The 14,196-nt window shown below is 48.3% G+C and overlaps 1 protein-coding gene across 1 annotated transcript in view; it reads right to left on the bottom strand.

Moving 5' to 3' along the window:
• CATSPERD (cation channel sperm associated auxiliary subunit delta) overlaps positions 1 to 14,196 on the bottom strand; it is a 70,367-nt gene that overhangs the window by 47,258 nt on the left and 8,913 nt on the right. Inside the window, 4 exon segments of the mRNA XM_026455615.2 lie at positions 4,156 to 4,269; positions 6,848 to 6,915; positions 9,751 to 9,865; positions 13,667 to 13,739. Of these exon segments, the coding sequence (XP_026311400.1) occupies positions 4,156 to 4,269; positions 6,848 to 6,915; positions 9,751 to 9,865; positions 13,667 to 13,739 (370 nt within the window).

A 14,196-nucleotide genomic window follows, 5' to 3' on the forward strand; every position in this document is an offset into this window, starting at 1 on the left:
AAAAAAAAAAAAAAAAAAAAAAAAAAAAAGGAATTATGAGATCCATCTGGCCCTGGAAGCGACTCTAGGTCTTGCTCCATCACTCCAGCCAATTTCTTTTCTTTTCTTTTTCTTTATTTTTTTTTTTTTGCAACAGGGTCTCTCTCTGTCCCCCAGGCTAGAGTGCAGTGGCATGATCATACCCCACTGTAGCCTCAGTGTCCCAGGCTCAAGCAATCCTCCAGCCCCCTGAGTAGCTGGGATCGCAGGTGCCTGCCACCATGCCCAGCTAATTTCTTTTTCAATTTTTTGTAGAGATGGGGGAGGGTCTCACTGTTCCCCAGGCTGGTCTTGAACTCCTGAGCTCAAGTGATCCTCCTTCCTCAGCCTCCCAAAGTGCTGGGATTACAGGTGTGAGTCACTGTATCCAGCCATCAATATATACAATTGATAGCAATAGGGGTTGACTCTTGTCCTGGCTGTAGCAATGCTGAGCTCAACTATTCTCTGAGGTAACCTCTCCTCTTGAAATGTCCATGATAAAAACAACTTCACCACCACACGTACAAGCATACATGCAGGCACACACACAGGTACACACAAACATACATGCAGGCACACACACACACGTAAACACACACACAAAGGCTATTTTAGTAATAATTGGGGATTTTAGTGATGCTAGGTGTTCTTTTTTGTGTTGTTTGTTCTTTTTTTTTTTTCTTGAGACAGAGTTTCACTCTGTCACCCAGGCTGGAGAGCAGTGACATGATCCGGGGCTCACTGCAACCTTTACCTCCTAAGTTCAAGTGATTCTCCTGCCTTAGCCTCCAGAGTAGCTGGGATTACAGGCATGCGCCGCCACGGCCAGCTAATTTTTGCATTTTCAGTAGAGACGGGGTTTCACCATGTTGGCCAGGCTGGTCTTGAACTCCTGACCTCAAGTGATCCGCCCCCCTCAGCCTCCCAAAGTGCTGGGATTACAGGCTGAGCCACCTCGCCCGGACAGCGGTCATTTGATTTGAAGGCCACCTGATTTCAATGTGACCGCATCCTAGCTTAACTGATTACATCTGCGAAGACCCTACCTCCAAGCCAGTTCACTGCGATGGTTGGAATGACGGTGTCCCCTCCAAAATTCATGCTGAAATCCCCAATGTATTATAAACAGGCGTGGTCTTTGGGATGAGCATCCTTATAAAAGAGCTCTGGGTTGAAGGGAGCACAGTTGGTTGGTTCTTCTGCCTTCTGCTGTGTGAGGATGTGGCTTTTGCCCCTCCAGAGGACCCCCCAGCATAGGCGCCATCTTGGGAGCAGAGTGCAGCTCTCACCAGACAGCAACCCTGCTGGCACCTTGATCTTGGACTTCCCAACCTCCACAACCATGACAAATAAACTTCTGTTCTTTTTTTTTTTTTTTTTTTGAGACGGAGTCTTGCTCTGTCACCCAGGCTGGAGTGCAGCGGCCGAATCTCAGCTCACTGCAAGCTCTGCCTCCCGGGTTCACGCCATTCTCCTGCCTCAGCCTCCCGAGTAGTTGGGACTACAGGCGCCGCCACCTCGCCCGGCTAGTTTTTTGTATTTTTAGCACAGACGGGGGTTTCACCGTGTTAGCCAGGATGGTCTTGATCTCCTGACCTCGTGATCCGCCCGTCTTGGCCTCCCAAAGTGCTGGGATTACAGGCTTGAGCCACCGCTCCCGGCCACTTCTGTTCTTTATAAATTACTCGGTCTCAGATATTTTGTTACAGCAGCAAAAATGCCAAAGACATTTAAATTCTGAAGTTCCAGGTTGACATAAATTTTGGGGACACTGGTTCAACCCACTACAGTTTTCTCATCTGTAAAGTGAGCATAGTGAGGAAGTTGACGGCACGAGTCTTCACGTGGGCATGTGGATGTGTCATAAATTAATATGTTGCCTTTACTAGGGCACTAGCTTTTTTTTTTTTTTTTTTTTTTTTTGAGACGGAGTCTTGCTCTGTCCCCCGGGCTGGAGTGCAGTGGCCGGATCTTAGCTCACTGCAAGCTCCGCCTCCCGGGTTCACGCCATTCTCCTGCCTCAGCCTCCCTAGTAGCTGGGACTACAGGCGCCCGCCACCTCGCCCGGCTAGTTTTTTGTATTGTTTAGTAGAGACGGGGTTTCACCGGGTTAGCCAGGATGGTCTCGATCTCCTGCCCTCGTGATCCGCCCGTCTCAACCTCCCAAAGTGCTGGGATTACAGGCTTGAGCCACCGCGCCCGGCCCTTTTTTTTTTTTTAAAGACAGGTCTCACTCTGTCATCCAGGCTGGAGTGCAATGGCGCTGTCTCGGGTCACTGCAACCTCCACATCCCAGGCTCAAACAATCCTCCTGCCTCAACCTCCCAAGTAACTGGGACTACAGGCATGCACCACCTTGCCCGGCTAATTTTTGTATTTTTGGTAGAGACAAGGTTTCACTATGTTGCCCAGGCTGGTATTTAACTCCTGGACTCAAGCGATCCACCCCCTTCAGCCTCCCAAAGTGCTGGGATTATAGGTGTGAGCCACCGCGCCCCTACCCAGCTAGGCACTAGAGTTTTGTTTTGTTTGGTTTGGTTTTTGGGGTGGTTTTTTTGTTGTTGGTTTTTTTTTTTTTTTTTTGAGACGGAGTCTCGCTCTGTTGCCCAGGCTGGAATGCAGTGGCACGATCTCGGCTCACTGCAACCTCTGCCTCCCAGGTTCAAGCAATTCTCCTGCCTCAGCCTCCTGAGTAGCTGGGATTACAGGTGCTTGCCACCAAGCCCGGCTAGATTTCATTTCATTTCATTTTATATTTTATTTTTTTGAGGTAGTGTTTTGCTCTTGTTGCTCAGGCTGGAGTGCAATGGTGCAATCTCAGCTCGCTGCAGCCTCTGCCTCCCGGGTTCAAGCAATTCTCCTGCCTCAGCCTCCCGAGTAGCGGGGATTATAGGCATGTGCCGTCACACCTGGCCAATTTTGTATTTTTAGTATTTTTGTATTTTTAGTAGGAGGGGTTTCTCCATGTTGGTCAGGCGGGTCTTGAACTCCCAACTTCACATGGTCCATCCACCTCGGCCTCCCAAAGTGCTCGGATTACATGTGTGAGGCACCACACCTGGCCTGTCACTAGCTTTTTATAAGCACTATGTAAACGGCATAAATGGTGCCATGATTTTGCCTGACCTAAAACTTTTTGTCTCCTTTCTAACTTCCTAGGCTCCTGAGCTGACTCCATTGACCTGGAGTTTTCCCTAAACCAAGCTGGAGAGCAGTGGTGTGATCATAGACACTGCAGCCTCAATCTCCCAGACTCCAGTGACCCTCCCACGTCAGCCTTCCAAGTAGCTAGGACTAAAACATGCCACCACACCTGGCTAATTTTTTTTTTTTTTTTTTTGAGACAGAGTCGCTCTGTTGCCCAGGCTGGACTGCAGTGGCACGATCTCGGCTCACTGCAAGCTCCGCCTCCTGGGTTCATGCCATTCTCCTGCCTCAGCCTCCCGAGTAGCTGGGACTACAGGCGCCCGCCACCTCACCCGGCTAATTTTTTATGTATTTTTAGTAAAGATGGGGTTTCACTGTGTTAGCCAGGATGGTCTCGATCCCCTGACCTCATGATCCGCCCGCCTCGGGATTATAGACGTGAGCCACCGCGCCCGGCCTAATTTTTTAATATTTTTTATTTTTTTATTTGGTAGAGATGGGGTCTTGCCATGTTGCCCAGGCTGGTCTCAGACTCCTGGGCTCAAGCTATTCTCCCGCCTCAGCCTTCCAAAGTGCTGGGATTACAGGCATGAGCCACCACCCCTGGCCCAGCTGGACTCTTAAAAGAGGAAAAAACCCTCATGCACCCATTGACAGCATTTACAACATCACCAGGTAAATATTTTTTTTTTTTCATCTTCTGTCAAGTTTTTTTTTTTTTTTGAGACGGAGTCTCGCTCTATCGCCCAGGCTGGAGTGCAGTGGCACGATGTCGGCTCACTGCAAACTCCGCCTCCCAGGTTCACGCCACTCTCCTGGCTCAATTTTTTGTATTTTTAGTAGAGACAGGGTTTCACCATGTTAGCCAGGATGATCTCGATCTCCTGACCTTGTGATCCGCCCGCCTCGGCCTCCCAAAGTGCTGGGATTACAGGCGTGAGCCACCGCGCCCGGCCTATTTTCACATTCTTACCAAATTTAACATACCTGTCCATCATAGTGATACTTTCGAAAACTGAATCCCCCAGTATTCGAATAATATATATAAGTCTGGGATATCTGATCTCCACGGAAATATGCAAAAACCAAATTGCTGACATCCTATTAAAAAAAAAAAAAGAATGAATGAATGAAAGAAAGATGCCAACAAGTAACGTTCCTGAACATTTATCCCAGAGAAATGAAAACTCACATCCGCACAAAAACCTGGATGTATGGACGTGACTATTTGTTGGGGCTGTTTCTGAGAGGCAAAAAGTGGATACACAGTAGGCGCAGTGGCTCACGCCTGTAATCCCGGCACTTTGGGAGGCCGAGGCAGGCGGATCACTTGAGGCCAGGAGTTCCAGACCAGCTTGGCCAATATAATGAAACCCCATCTCTCCTAAGAAATACCAAAGTTAGGCCGGGCGTGGTGACTCACACCTGTAATCCCATCACTGAGGCGGGTGGATAACTTGATGCCAGGAGTTCAAGACCAGCCTGACCAACATAATGCAATCCCATCTCTTTGTTTTTTTTTTTTGAGACGGAGTCTCGCTCTGTCACCCAGGCTGGAGTACAGTGGTGTGATCTCAGCTCACTGCAAACTCTGCCTCCTGGGTTCACGCCATTCTCCTGCCTCAGCCTCCTGAGTAGATGGCATTACAGGTGCCTGCCACCACACCAGGCTAATTTTTTGTATTTTTAATAGAGATGGGGTTTCACTGTGGTCTTGCTCTCCTGACCTTGTGATCCGCCCATCTTGTCCTCCCAAAGTGCTAGGATTACAGGCGTGAGCCACCGTGCCTGGCCAACCCCATCTCTTGTAAAAAAACCAAAAAACAAAAAAACAAAGTTAGGCCGGGCATTGTAGCTCACGTCTGTAATCCCAGCACTTTGGGAGCCCAAGGTGGACCGGGAAGTCGAGAGTTCGAGACCAGACTGACCAACATAGAGAAACCGTGTCTCTACTAAACATACAAAATTAGCCGGGCATGGTGGTGCATGCCTGTAACCCCAGCTACTCGGGAGGCTGAGGCAGGAGAATCGCTTGAACCCAGGAGGTGGAGGTTACGGTAAGCCAAGATCGTGCCATTGCACTCCAGCCTGGGCAACAAGAGGGAAACTCTGTTTCAAAAAAAAAAAAAAAATTAGCCAGGTCTAGTGGTGTTTGCCTGTAACTCCGGCTACTTGGGAGACTGAGGTGGGAGAATACCTTGAGCCCAGGAGTTTGAGACTGCAGTGAGCTATAATTGCAACACTGCACTCCAGCCTGGGGACAGAGCAAGACCTTGTCTCAAAAAACAAAAAGAAAAAGTAGGGCCAGGCATGGTGGCTCACGCTTGTAATCCCAGCACTTTTGGACGCTGAGGCAGGTGGATCACTTGAGGCCAGAAGTTTGAGACCAGCCTGGCCAACATGGTGAAACCCCATCTCTACTAAAAATTAGCCGGGGAAGGTGGTGTGTACCTGTAGTCCCAGCTACTCAGGAGGCTGAGCCAGGAGAATCACTGAAACCTGGGAGGCAGAGGTTGCAATGAGCTGAGACTGCACCACTGCACTCCAGCCTGGGTGTCAGTCATAGACTGTTTATGTTATTAGTAAGGCTTCTAGGCAACAGTAGGCTATTAGTAATGAAGTTTGTTTTTTGGTTTATTTTTGTTTTGAGACAAGTTCTGGCTCTATTGCCCCAGCTGAGTGCAGTGGCATGATCTCAGCTCACTATAACACGTGCCTCCTGGGCTCAAGCCATCCTCCCATCTCAGCTACCCGAGTAACTGGGACTATAGGTGCACACCACCATACCTAGCTATTTTTTTCTTTTTCTCTCTTTTTTTTTTTTTTTGTATTTTGAATAGAGACAAGGTCTCACCGTGTTGCCCATGCTAGCCTCGAATTTGTGAGCTGGGATTACAGGTGCCTGCCACCACGCCTGGCTAATTTTTTTGTATTTTTAGTAGAGACAGGGTTTCACTATGTTGGCCAGGCTGGTCTCAAACTACTGACCTTGTGATCTGCCCGCCTCAGCCTCCCAAAGTGCTGGGATTACAGGCATGAGCCACCGCACCTGGCCAGTAATTAAGTTTTGGGGAAGTCGAAAGTTACCTCTGGATTTTCAATGGTGTGGGGTGGAGGGTGGTACCTCTGACCTCTACATTGTTCAAAGATCAACTATAGATGGATGTATTTACAGTGTGTCAGCCGGTGGATCCGAAAACATCCCCAAAACCTTTTCCATCTCCCAGCCGTGCTCTGAGCCCGCAGGAAATGACACTGACCAAGTTCTTGAGACCCAGTCTCAAGCCTTACACTGTCCTTATTCCTTTTTCTTTTTCTTTCTTTCTTTTTTTTTTTTTTTTTTTTTGACAGTCTCACTTATCGCCCAGGCTGGAGTGCAGTAGCGTAATCATGGCTCACTGCAGCCTCGATCTCCTGGGCTCAAGCAACCCTCCTGCCATGGGACTGCAGGTACATGTCACCACACCAGGCTAATTATTTTATTTTTTGTAGAGATGGGGTTTCACTATGTTGCCCAGGCTGGTCTCAAACTCCTGGGCTTCAGCAATCCTCTTGCCCCGGCCTCCCAAAGTGCTGGGATTACAGGTGTGAGCCACCACGTCCAGCCTTTATTTCTACTCATGATTATTTGTGTTCAGAGGGGAGCAAAAAATATGAACAATTATACACTTATACTTACCACACAAAACAAACTTCCAGTATAACAACAATTATCACCAGAAACATGTGTAACTGGGTGTTTTATACCTGAAAAGAAAATATAATTTTGAAATGTTTATGAGTTCCCTGAAGTTTGGAGAAAAGTTTATTTATTTACTTATTTGAGACAGAGTCTCCCTCTGTCGTCCAGGCTGGAGGGCAGTGGTGGCTAACTGTCACCTCCACCTCCCAGGTTCAAACAATTCTCCTGCCTCAGCCTCCCGAGCTGGAATTACAGGTGCCCACCACCACACCTGGCTAATCTTTGCATTTTTAGTAGAGACGGAGTTTCGCCATGTTGGCCAGGCTGGTCTCAAACTCCTGACCTCGAGTGATCCACCCACCTTAGCCTCCCAAAGTGCTGGGATTACAGGCATAAGACACCGCGTCCAGCCTGGAGAAAAGTTTAGAACAGGGTTTCTCAACCTCAACACTACTGCAATTTGGGAACAGATGGTTCTCGCTTGCGAGGAGTTTCATATGCATTGTAGGATGCTTTTTAGCATCTTTTTTTTTTTTGAGACGGAGTCTCGCTCTGTCGCCCAGGCTGGAGTGCAGTGGCTGGATCTCAGCTCACTGCAAAGCTCCGCCTCCCGGGTTCACGCCATTCTCCTGCCTCAGCCTCCCAAGTAGCTGGGACTACAGGCGCCCGCCACCTCACCCAGCTAGTTTTTTTGTATTTTTTAGTAGAGACGGGGTTTCACCGTGTTAGCCAGGATGGTCTCGATCTCCTGACCTTGTGATCCGCCCGTCTCGGCCTCCCAAAGTGCTGGGATTACAGGCTTGAGCCACCGCGCGCGGCCGCTTTTTAGCATCTATATATCTACCCACTCAATGCCAGTAGCATCTTCCTCTAGTCTTGACGCCAAAAATGTCTCCAGACATTGCCAAGTGTCCTCTGGGAGACAGAACTGTCCCCAGTTGGCTGGACTCAGTGGTTCACACCTGTAATCCTAGCACTTTGGGAGGCAGAGGTAGGTGGATCTCCTGAGGTCGGGAGTTCAAGACCAGCCTGGCCAACATGGAGAAACCCCGTCTCTATTAAAAGCACAAAATTAGGCCAGGTGCGGTGGCTCACACCTGTAATCCCAGCACTTTGGGAGGCCGAGGCAGGCAGATCACGAGGTCAGGAGATCGAGACCATCCTGGCTAACACAGTGAAACTCTGTCTCTACTAAAAATACAAAAAATTAGCTGGGCGTGGTGGCGGGCGCCTGTAGTCACAGCTGCTCAGGAGGCTGAGGCAGGAGAATGGCGTGAACCCAGGAGGCAGAATTTGCAGTGAGCTGAGATCATGCCACTGCACTCCATCCAGTCTGGGCTACACAGCGAGACTTCATCGCAAAAAAAAACAAAACCAAACAAATTAGCCAGGCACGGTGGCTCACGCCAATTATCCCGGCACTTTGGGAGGCCAAGGCGAGGGGAGGGGATCATGAGGTCAGCAGATCAAGATCATCCTGGCCAACATGGTGGAACCCCATCTCTACTAAAAACATACAAAAATTAGCTGGCGTGGTGGCGTGCGCCTATAGTCCCAGCTACTAGGGAGGCTGAGGCAGGAGGATAGCTTGAACCCGGGAGGTGGAGGTTGCAGTGAACTGGGATTGTGCCACTGCACTCCAGCCTAGGGACAGAGCGAGACTCCGTCAAAAAAAAAAAAAAAAAAAAAGTAGCCGGGCGTGATGGCACATGCCTGTAATCCCAGCTACTCGGGAGAGGGGGTGAGGCAGGAGAATCGCTTGAACCCGGGAGGCGGAGGTTGCGATGAGCCGAGATCGATCGATCGCACTCTAGCCTTGGCAACAACAGTGAAACTCTGTCTCAAAACAAACAAACAAAAAATTAGCCAGGCATGGTGGTGGGTGCCTGTGACTTCAGCTACTCAGGAAGCTGAGGCAGGAGAATCACTTGAACCCAGGAGGCGGAGGTTTCAGTGAGCCGAGATTGGGCCACTGTACTCCAGCCCGGGGGACCAAGTGAGGCTCCATCTCCAAAAAAAAAAAGAAAAAGAAGTTTTTTTTGTAAAGATGGCATTCTGCTCTGTTGCCTAGGGTGGACTTGAACTCCTGGGCTCAAGCGATCCTCTTCTTTTCTAAAGCTAATATTTGCCTCGTCTTCACTTTTCACATCTTCTTTCCTCCTGCATCAGGGTCCTGGTGTTTCTCCCTCTTCACAAAGCTCACCTTCTCTACCGTCCCCTGCCCCTCGTGAGAAGTGTGTGGGAGGGACAATGTTCATCACCCAGCTTGGTTACCAGACATCTACTGGTCATCCTCAGCTGTCCCTGATCCTCTCACACCAATCCATCACCAAGACCCGCTGATGTCTCTTGAATTTTTTTTTTTTTAGACAGAGTCTCATTCTGTCACCTAGGCTGGAGTGCAGTGGCCCAATCTCAGCTCACTGCAACCTCCACCTCCTTGGCTCAAGGGATCCTCCTGCCTCGGCCTCCAGAGGAAGCTGGGATGACAGGCACACACCACCATGCCCAGCTAATTTTTGTATTTTTAGTAGAGACCGGGTTTCGCCATGCTGGCCAGGATAGTCTTGAACTCCTGACCTCAATGATCCGCCTGCCACAGACTCCCAAATTACTGGGATCACAGGCGTGAGCTACCGCACCTGGCCAATACCTCTTGTTTGTTTCAATCAGTCCAAGCACCTTTTGTGGCTTATGACTACAATGCACGATGGGAACACTAGGTTCCCAGGCTATGGATGGGGGGCCCCAGGCCAATTTTCATTTTGATTGGAAAGGACAAAGTGACGTCCTGAGGCTGACATCCAAGTAGGAGCATCACTTATACTTCCGACACTAATACCCTCTTGTCTCACGTTGACTACACTCAAACAAAATTTAAAAATACAAAATGTACATACCTAAAGACAAGTTCCAAGAATTACTTTCATAATCATAAGTATAGACTTTATGACTCACTACTAACAGCAACAATGAACCAGCAAAATGTGCTGATGTCACTTCTGGAACGCCGACCTGAAAGTTATCATATGGATGATATCAATGAGACCAGCTTTTCAAACACTGATTCAGAAATCCAGACTTCTAGACATGCATTGAAAAAAAAAAAATTTATGGACAGGTGCGGTGGCTCTCGCGTGTAATCCCAGCACTTTGGGAGGCCAAGGCGGGTAGATCACCTGAGGTAAGGAGTTTGAGACCAGCCTAGCCAACAGAGTAAAACCCCGTCTCTACTAAAAATACAAAAATTAGCCAGGTGTGGCATCAGGTGCCTGTAATCCTAGCTACTCGAGAGGCTGAGGCAGGAGAATCGCTTGATCCCAGGAGGCAGAGGTTGCAGTGAGCCGAGATCGGCTCACTCCAGCCTGGTGACAAGAGCAAAACTCCGAGAAAGAAAGAAAGAAAGAAGGAAAGAGGCCGGGCGCGGTGGCTCAAGCCTGTAATCCCAGCATTTTGGGAGGCCGAGACGGGCGGATCACGAGGTCAGGAGATCGAGACTATCCTGGCTAACACGGTGAAACCCCGTCTCTACTAAAAAAATACAAAAAACTAGCCAGGCAAGGTGGCGGGCGTCTGTAGTCCCAGCTACTCAGGAGGCTGAGGCGGGAGAATGGCGTGAACCCGGGAGGCGGAGCTTGCAGTGAGCTGAGATCCGGCCACTGCACTCCAGCCTGGGCGACAGAGCGAGACTCCGTCTCAAAAAAAAAAAAGAAAGAAGGAAAGAAAGGAAGGAAGGGAGGGAGGGAGAGAGAGAGGGAGACAGGGAGGGAGGGACGGAAGGAAGAAAGAAGGAGGCCAGGTGCGGTGGCTCACCCCTATAATCCCAGCATTTTGGGAGGCCAAAGCAGGTGAATCAGCAGAGGTCAGGATTTCAAGACCAGCCTGGCCAACATAGTGAAACCCTGTCTTTACTAAAAATACAAAAATTAGCTGAGTATAGTGGCAGGTGCCTGTAGTCCCAGCTACTCGGGAGGCTGAGGCAGGAGAATCGCTTGATCCCAGGAGGCAGAGGTTGCAGTGAGCCGAGATCACGCCATTGCACTACAGCTTGGGCAACAAGAGCAAAACTCCGTCTTGAAAACAAAAAGAAAAAGAAAAGAAAAGAAAAAAAAATTTACGGCCGGGCGTGGTAGCTCACGCCTGTAATCTCAACACTTTGGGAAGGCAAGGCAGGCGGATCACTCAAGGTTGAGTTCAATACCAGCCAGCCAACATAACAAAACCCTGTCTCTACTAAAAATACAAAAAAAATTAGCCAGGTGTGGTGATGCATGTCTGTAATCAGCTACTCGGGAGGCTGAGGCATGAGAATCGCTTGAACCTAGGAGGCAGAGGTGGCAGTGAGCCGAGATCGCACCACTGCACTCCGGCCTGGGTGACAGAGACTCGGTCTCAAAAAGCAAAAACAAAACAAAACAAAACAAAAACAACACAAAAAAAACACACCATTTTCCATCCTGGCTGACATGGTGAAACCCCGTCTCTACTAAAAATACAAAAAGTTAGCCGGGCGTGGTGGCGGCGCCTGTAGTCCCAGCTGCTCAGGAGGCTGAGGCAGGAGAATGGCGTGAACCCGGGAGGTGGAGGTTGCAGTAAGCTGAGATTGAGCCACTGCACTCCAGCCTGGGCGACAGAGCGAGACTCCATCTCAAACAAAACAAAACAAACAAAACAGAACAAAAACACCACTTATGCCAGCAATAGTTGGTTGGTTCTTAGATACTGGGAACTGTGTATCTTGGGGCCAGCTAGAACCAAGTTGAAGCTGGTCTTGGGTGCCCTCAGATACCTCAATTCATTCCATCTCCTCTTCCTTTATAAAAACCTTCCCTGAAGCTGGGTGTGGTGGTTCATGCCTGTAATCCGAGCACCCTGGGAGAACAAGGCGGATCACCTGAGGTCAGGAGTTTGAGACCAGCCTGGCCAACACAGTGAAACTCCGTCTCTACTAAAAAATACAAAAATTAGCCGGCCGTGGTGGCTAATTTTTGGGGTAATTCCAGCTACTCGGGAGGCTGAGGCAGGAGAATTGCTTGAATCCAGGAGACAGAGGTTGCGATGAGCTGAGATCGCGCCACTGCACTCCAGCTTGGGTGATAGAGGGAGACTCTCTCTCAAAAAACAAAAACCACAAAATCAAACAAACAAACAAACAAAACAAAACCTTCTTGGAGGACAAAGCCTAAAGTATAAATGATGAATGACTAGCGTTAACTGTTAAGTGTTGCTTTTAGGAGAAACATTGGTATATCGATAATTGACAAAACTTTATTTTTATTTATTTATTTTGAGACAGAGTCTCGTTCTGCCACTCAAGCTGGAGTGCAGTGACACAATCATAGCTCACTGCAACCTCCAGCTCCCGGCTCAAGCAATCTTCCCAACTCAACCTCCTGAGTTGCAGGAACAGCAGGCATGCACCACCACACCAGCACACCCGGCTAATTTTTTAAAATTTCTTACAGATTTGGAGTTTCGTCATGTTGCCCTGGCTGATCTTGAACTCCTGGGCTCAAGCAATCTGCCCACCTCAGCCTCCCAAAGTGCTGGGGTTACAGGCTTGAACCACCACGTCCAGCCCAAAACTTTATTTAGCATAGGTGTCGATGGTATAATTTCTCAAATATTCACTAAGGGTGTGGTTTTCCTGCTTTGATTTAGGACAATTTGGGGGGCTCTTATTTTGTTTCCGTAGAGACACGGGTCTCCTTATGTTGCCCAGGCTGGTCTTGAACTCCTGGACTCAAATGATCCTCCTGTCTTGGCCAATCAATGTATGGGGATTACAGGCATGAGCCACTGGGTCTGACTGAGGGAAGTCTTGAAATTACTGCATGTAAAGTAAGATACCATCCTACCTATCTATTTTTTATTTATTTATTTTATTATTGTTATTTTTTAAGACAGAGTCTCCCTCTGCTGCTCAGGCTGGAATGCAGTGTCTCAATCTCGGGCCACTACAACCTCCACCTCATGGGTTTGAGCAATTCTCCTGCCTCTGCCTCCCAAGTAGCTGGGACTACAGGCCCGTGCCACCATGCCCAGCTAATTTTTGTATTTTTAGTAGAGACAGGGTTTCACCATGCTGGCCAGGATGGTCTCAATCTCTTGACCTCATGATCTGCCCCCCTCAGCCTCTCAAAGTGCTGGGATTACGGGCATGAGCCACTGTACCTGACCAAGGGAGGTCTTGAAATTACTGCCTGTAAAGTAAGATACCATCCCACCTATCTATTTATAATATAACTAATGTAAGGAAGACCATCTACATCTACTCTTTTTTCTTTTTCAGGAATAAAAAGTCCATTTTGGTAGTAGAGGCAGAATAAAACCAGCCCTTCTTTTTTTTTTCTTTTTTTTTTTTTTTAGACAGAGTTTCACTGTTTTTGCCCAGGCTGGAGTGCAACGGCACGACCTCGGCTCACCGCCTGCAACCTCCGCCTCCCAGGTTCAAGTGATTCTCCTGCCTCAGCCTCCCGAGTAGCTGGGATTACAGGCATGTGCCCCCATCTGGCTAATTTTGTATTTTTAGTAGAGACAGGGTTTCTCCATGTTGATCAGGCTGGTCTTGAACTCCCGACCTCAGGTGATCCACCTGCCTCGGCCTCCCAAAGTGCTGGGATTACAGGCGTGAGCCACCGTGCCCGGCAACCAGCCCTCTTTAGGCTTAGAAATCGCCCTTAACGTCTTTAAGAGGAACATTGTAAAATAAACCTCTAAACTGACAAGAACAGACCACTCTGATATTTCTGATCTGTATTTTCCCCGAGTATTACTTATACTAGCATCCTTCAGATCGTTCCGTAAAATAACTACCTGCATTGATGTAGGGATGGTAAATGGAAGGAGACTAGTCTCAAAGTTATCTGTTGTGAAAAAAACTTGTTTTCTGAAATAAACAATGAATGAGTTAAATTAGGATAATGTCACACAAGGAAAGAAAGAAGACGATAGAAGTACTCTAAACTGTTTCCACTCAAACAAAATTTGTATTGTAACCAGGAGTCATTTAGATATAATTTACTTATTTTACATAAATAAACCTCTGTTGTCCAGGTATTTGACTTCCAGAAATAATAGAAATAATAGTTTAAATGTGTGAACACATCAAACATAAAACTATATAAAATGTACATTGAGTGACAGGATGGACTTCGGTTTTATAATTTATATGGCTCTAATTTCCACTAAAGTAAATAGTTTTAGACCAGGAATGTGTATATAAGAAAGAAACCCGGGAGGCTGAGGCAGGAGAATGGCGTAAACCCGGGAGGCGGAGCTTGCAGTGGGCTGAGATCTGGCCACTGCACTCCAGCCTGGGTGACAGAGCGAGACTCCGTCTCAAA

Source organism: Piliocolobus tephrosceles, chromosome 21 (assembly GCF_002776525.5).
Source record: "Piliocolobus tephrosceles isolate RC106 chromosome 21, ASM277652v3, whole genome shotgun sequence".
NCBI lineage: Eukaryota > Metazoa > Chordata > Mammalia > Primates > Cercopithecidae > Piliocolobus > Piliocolobus tephrosceles.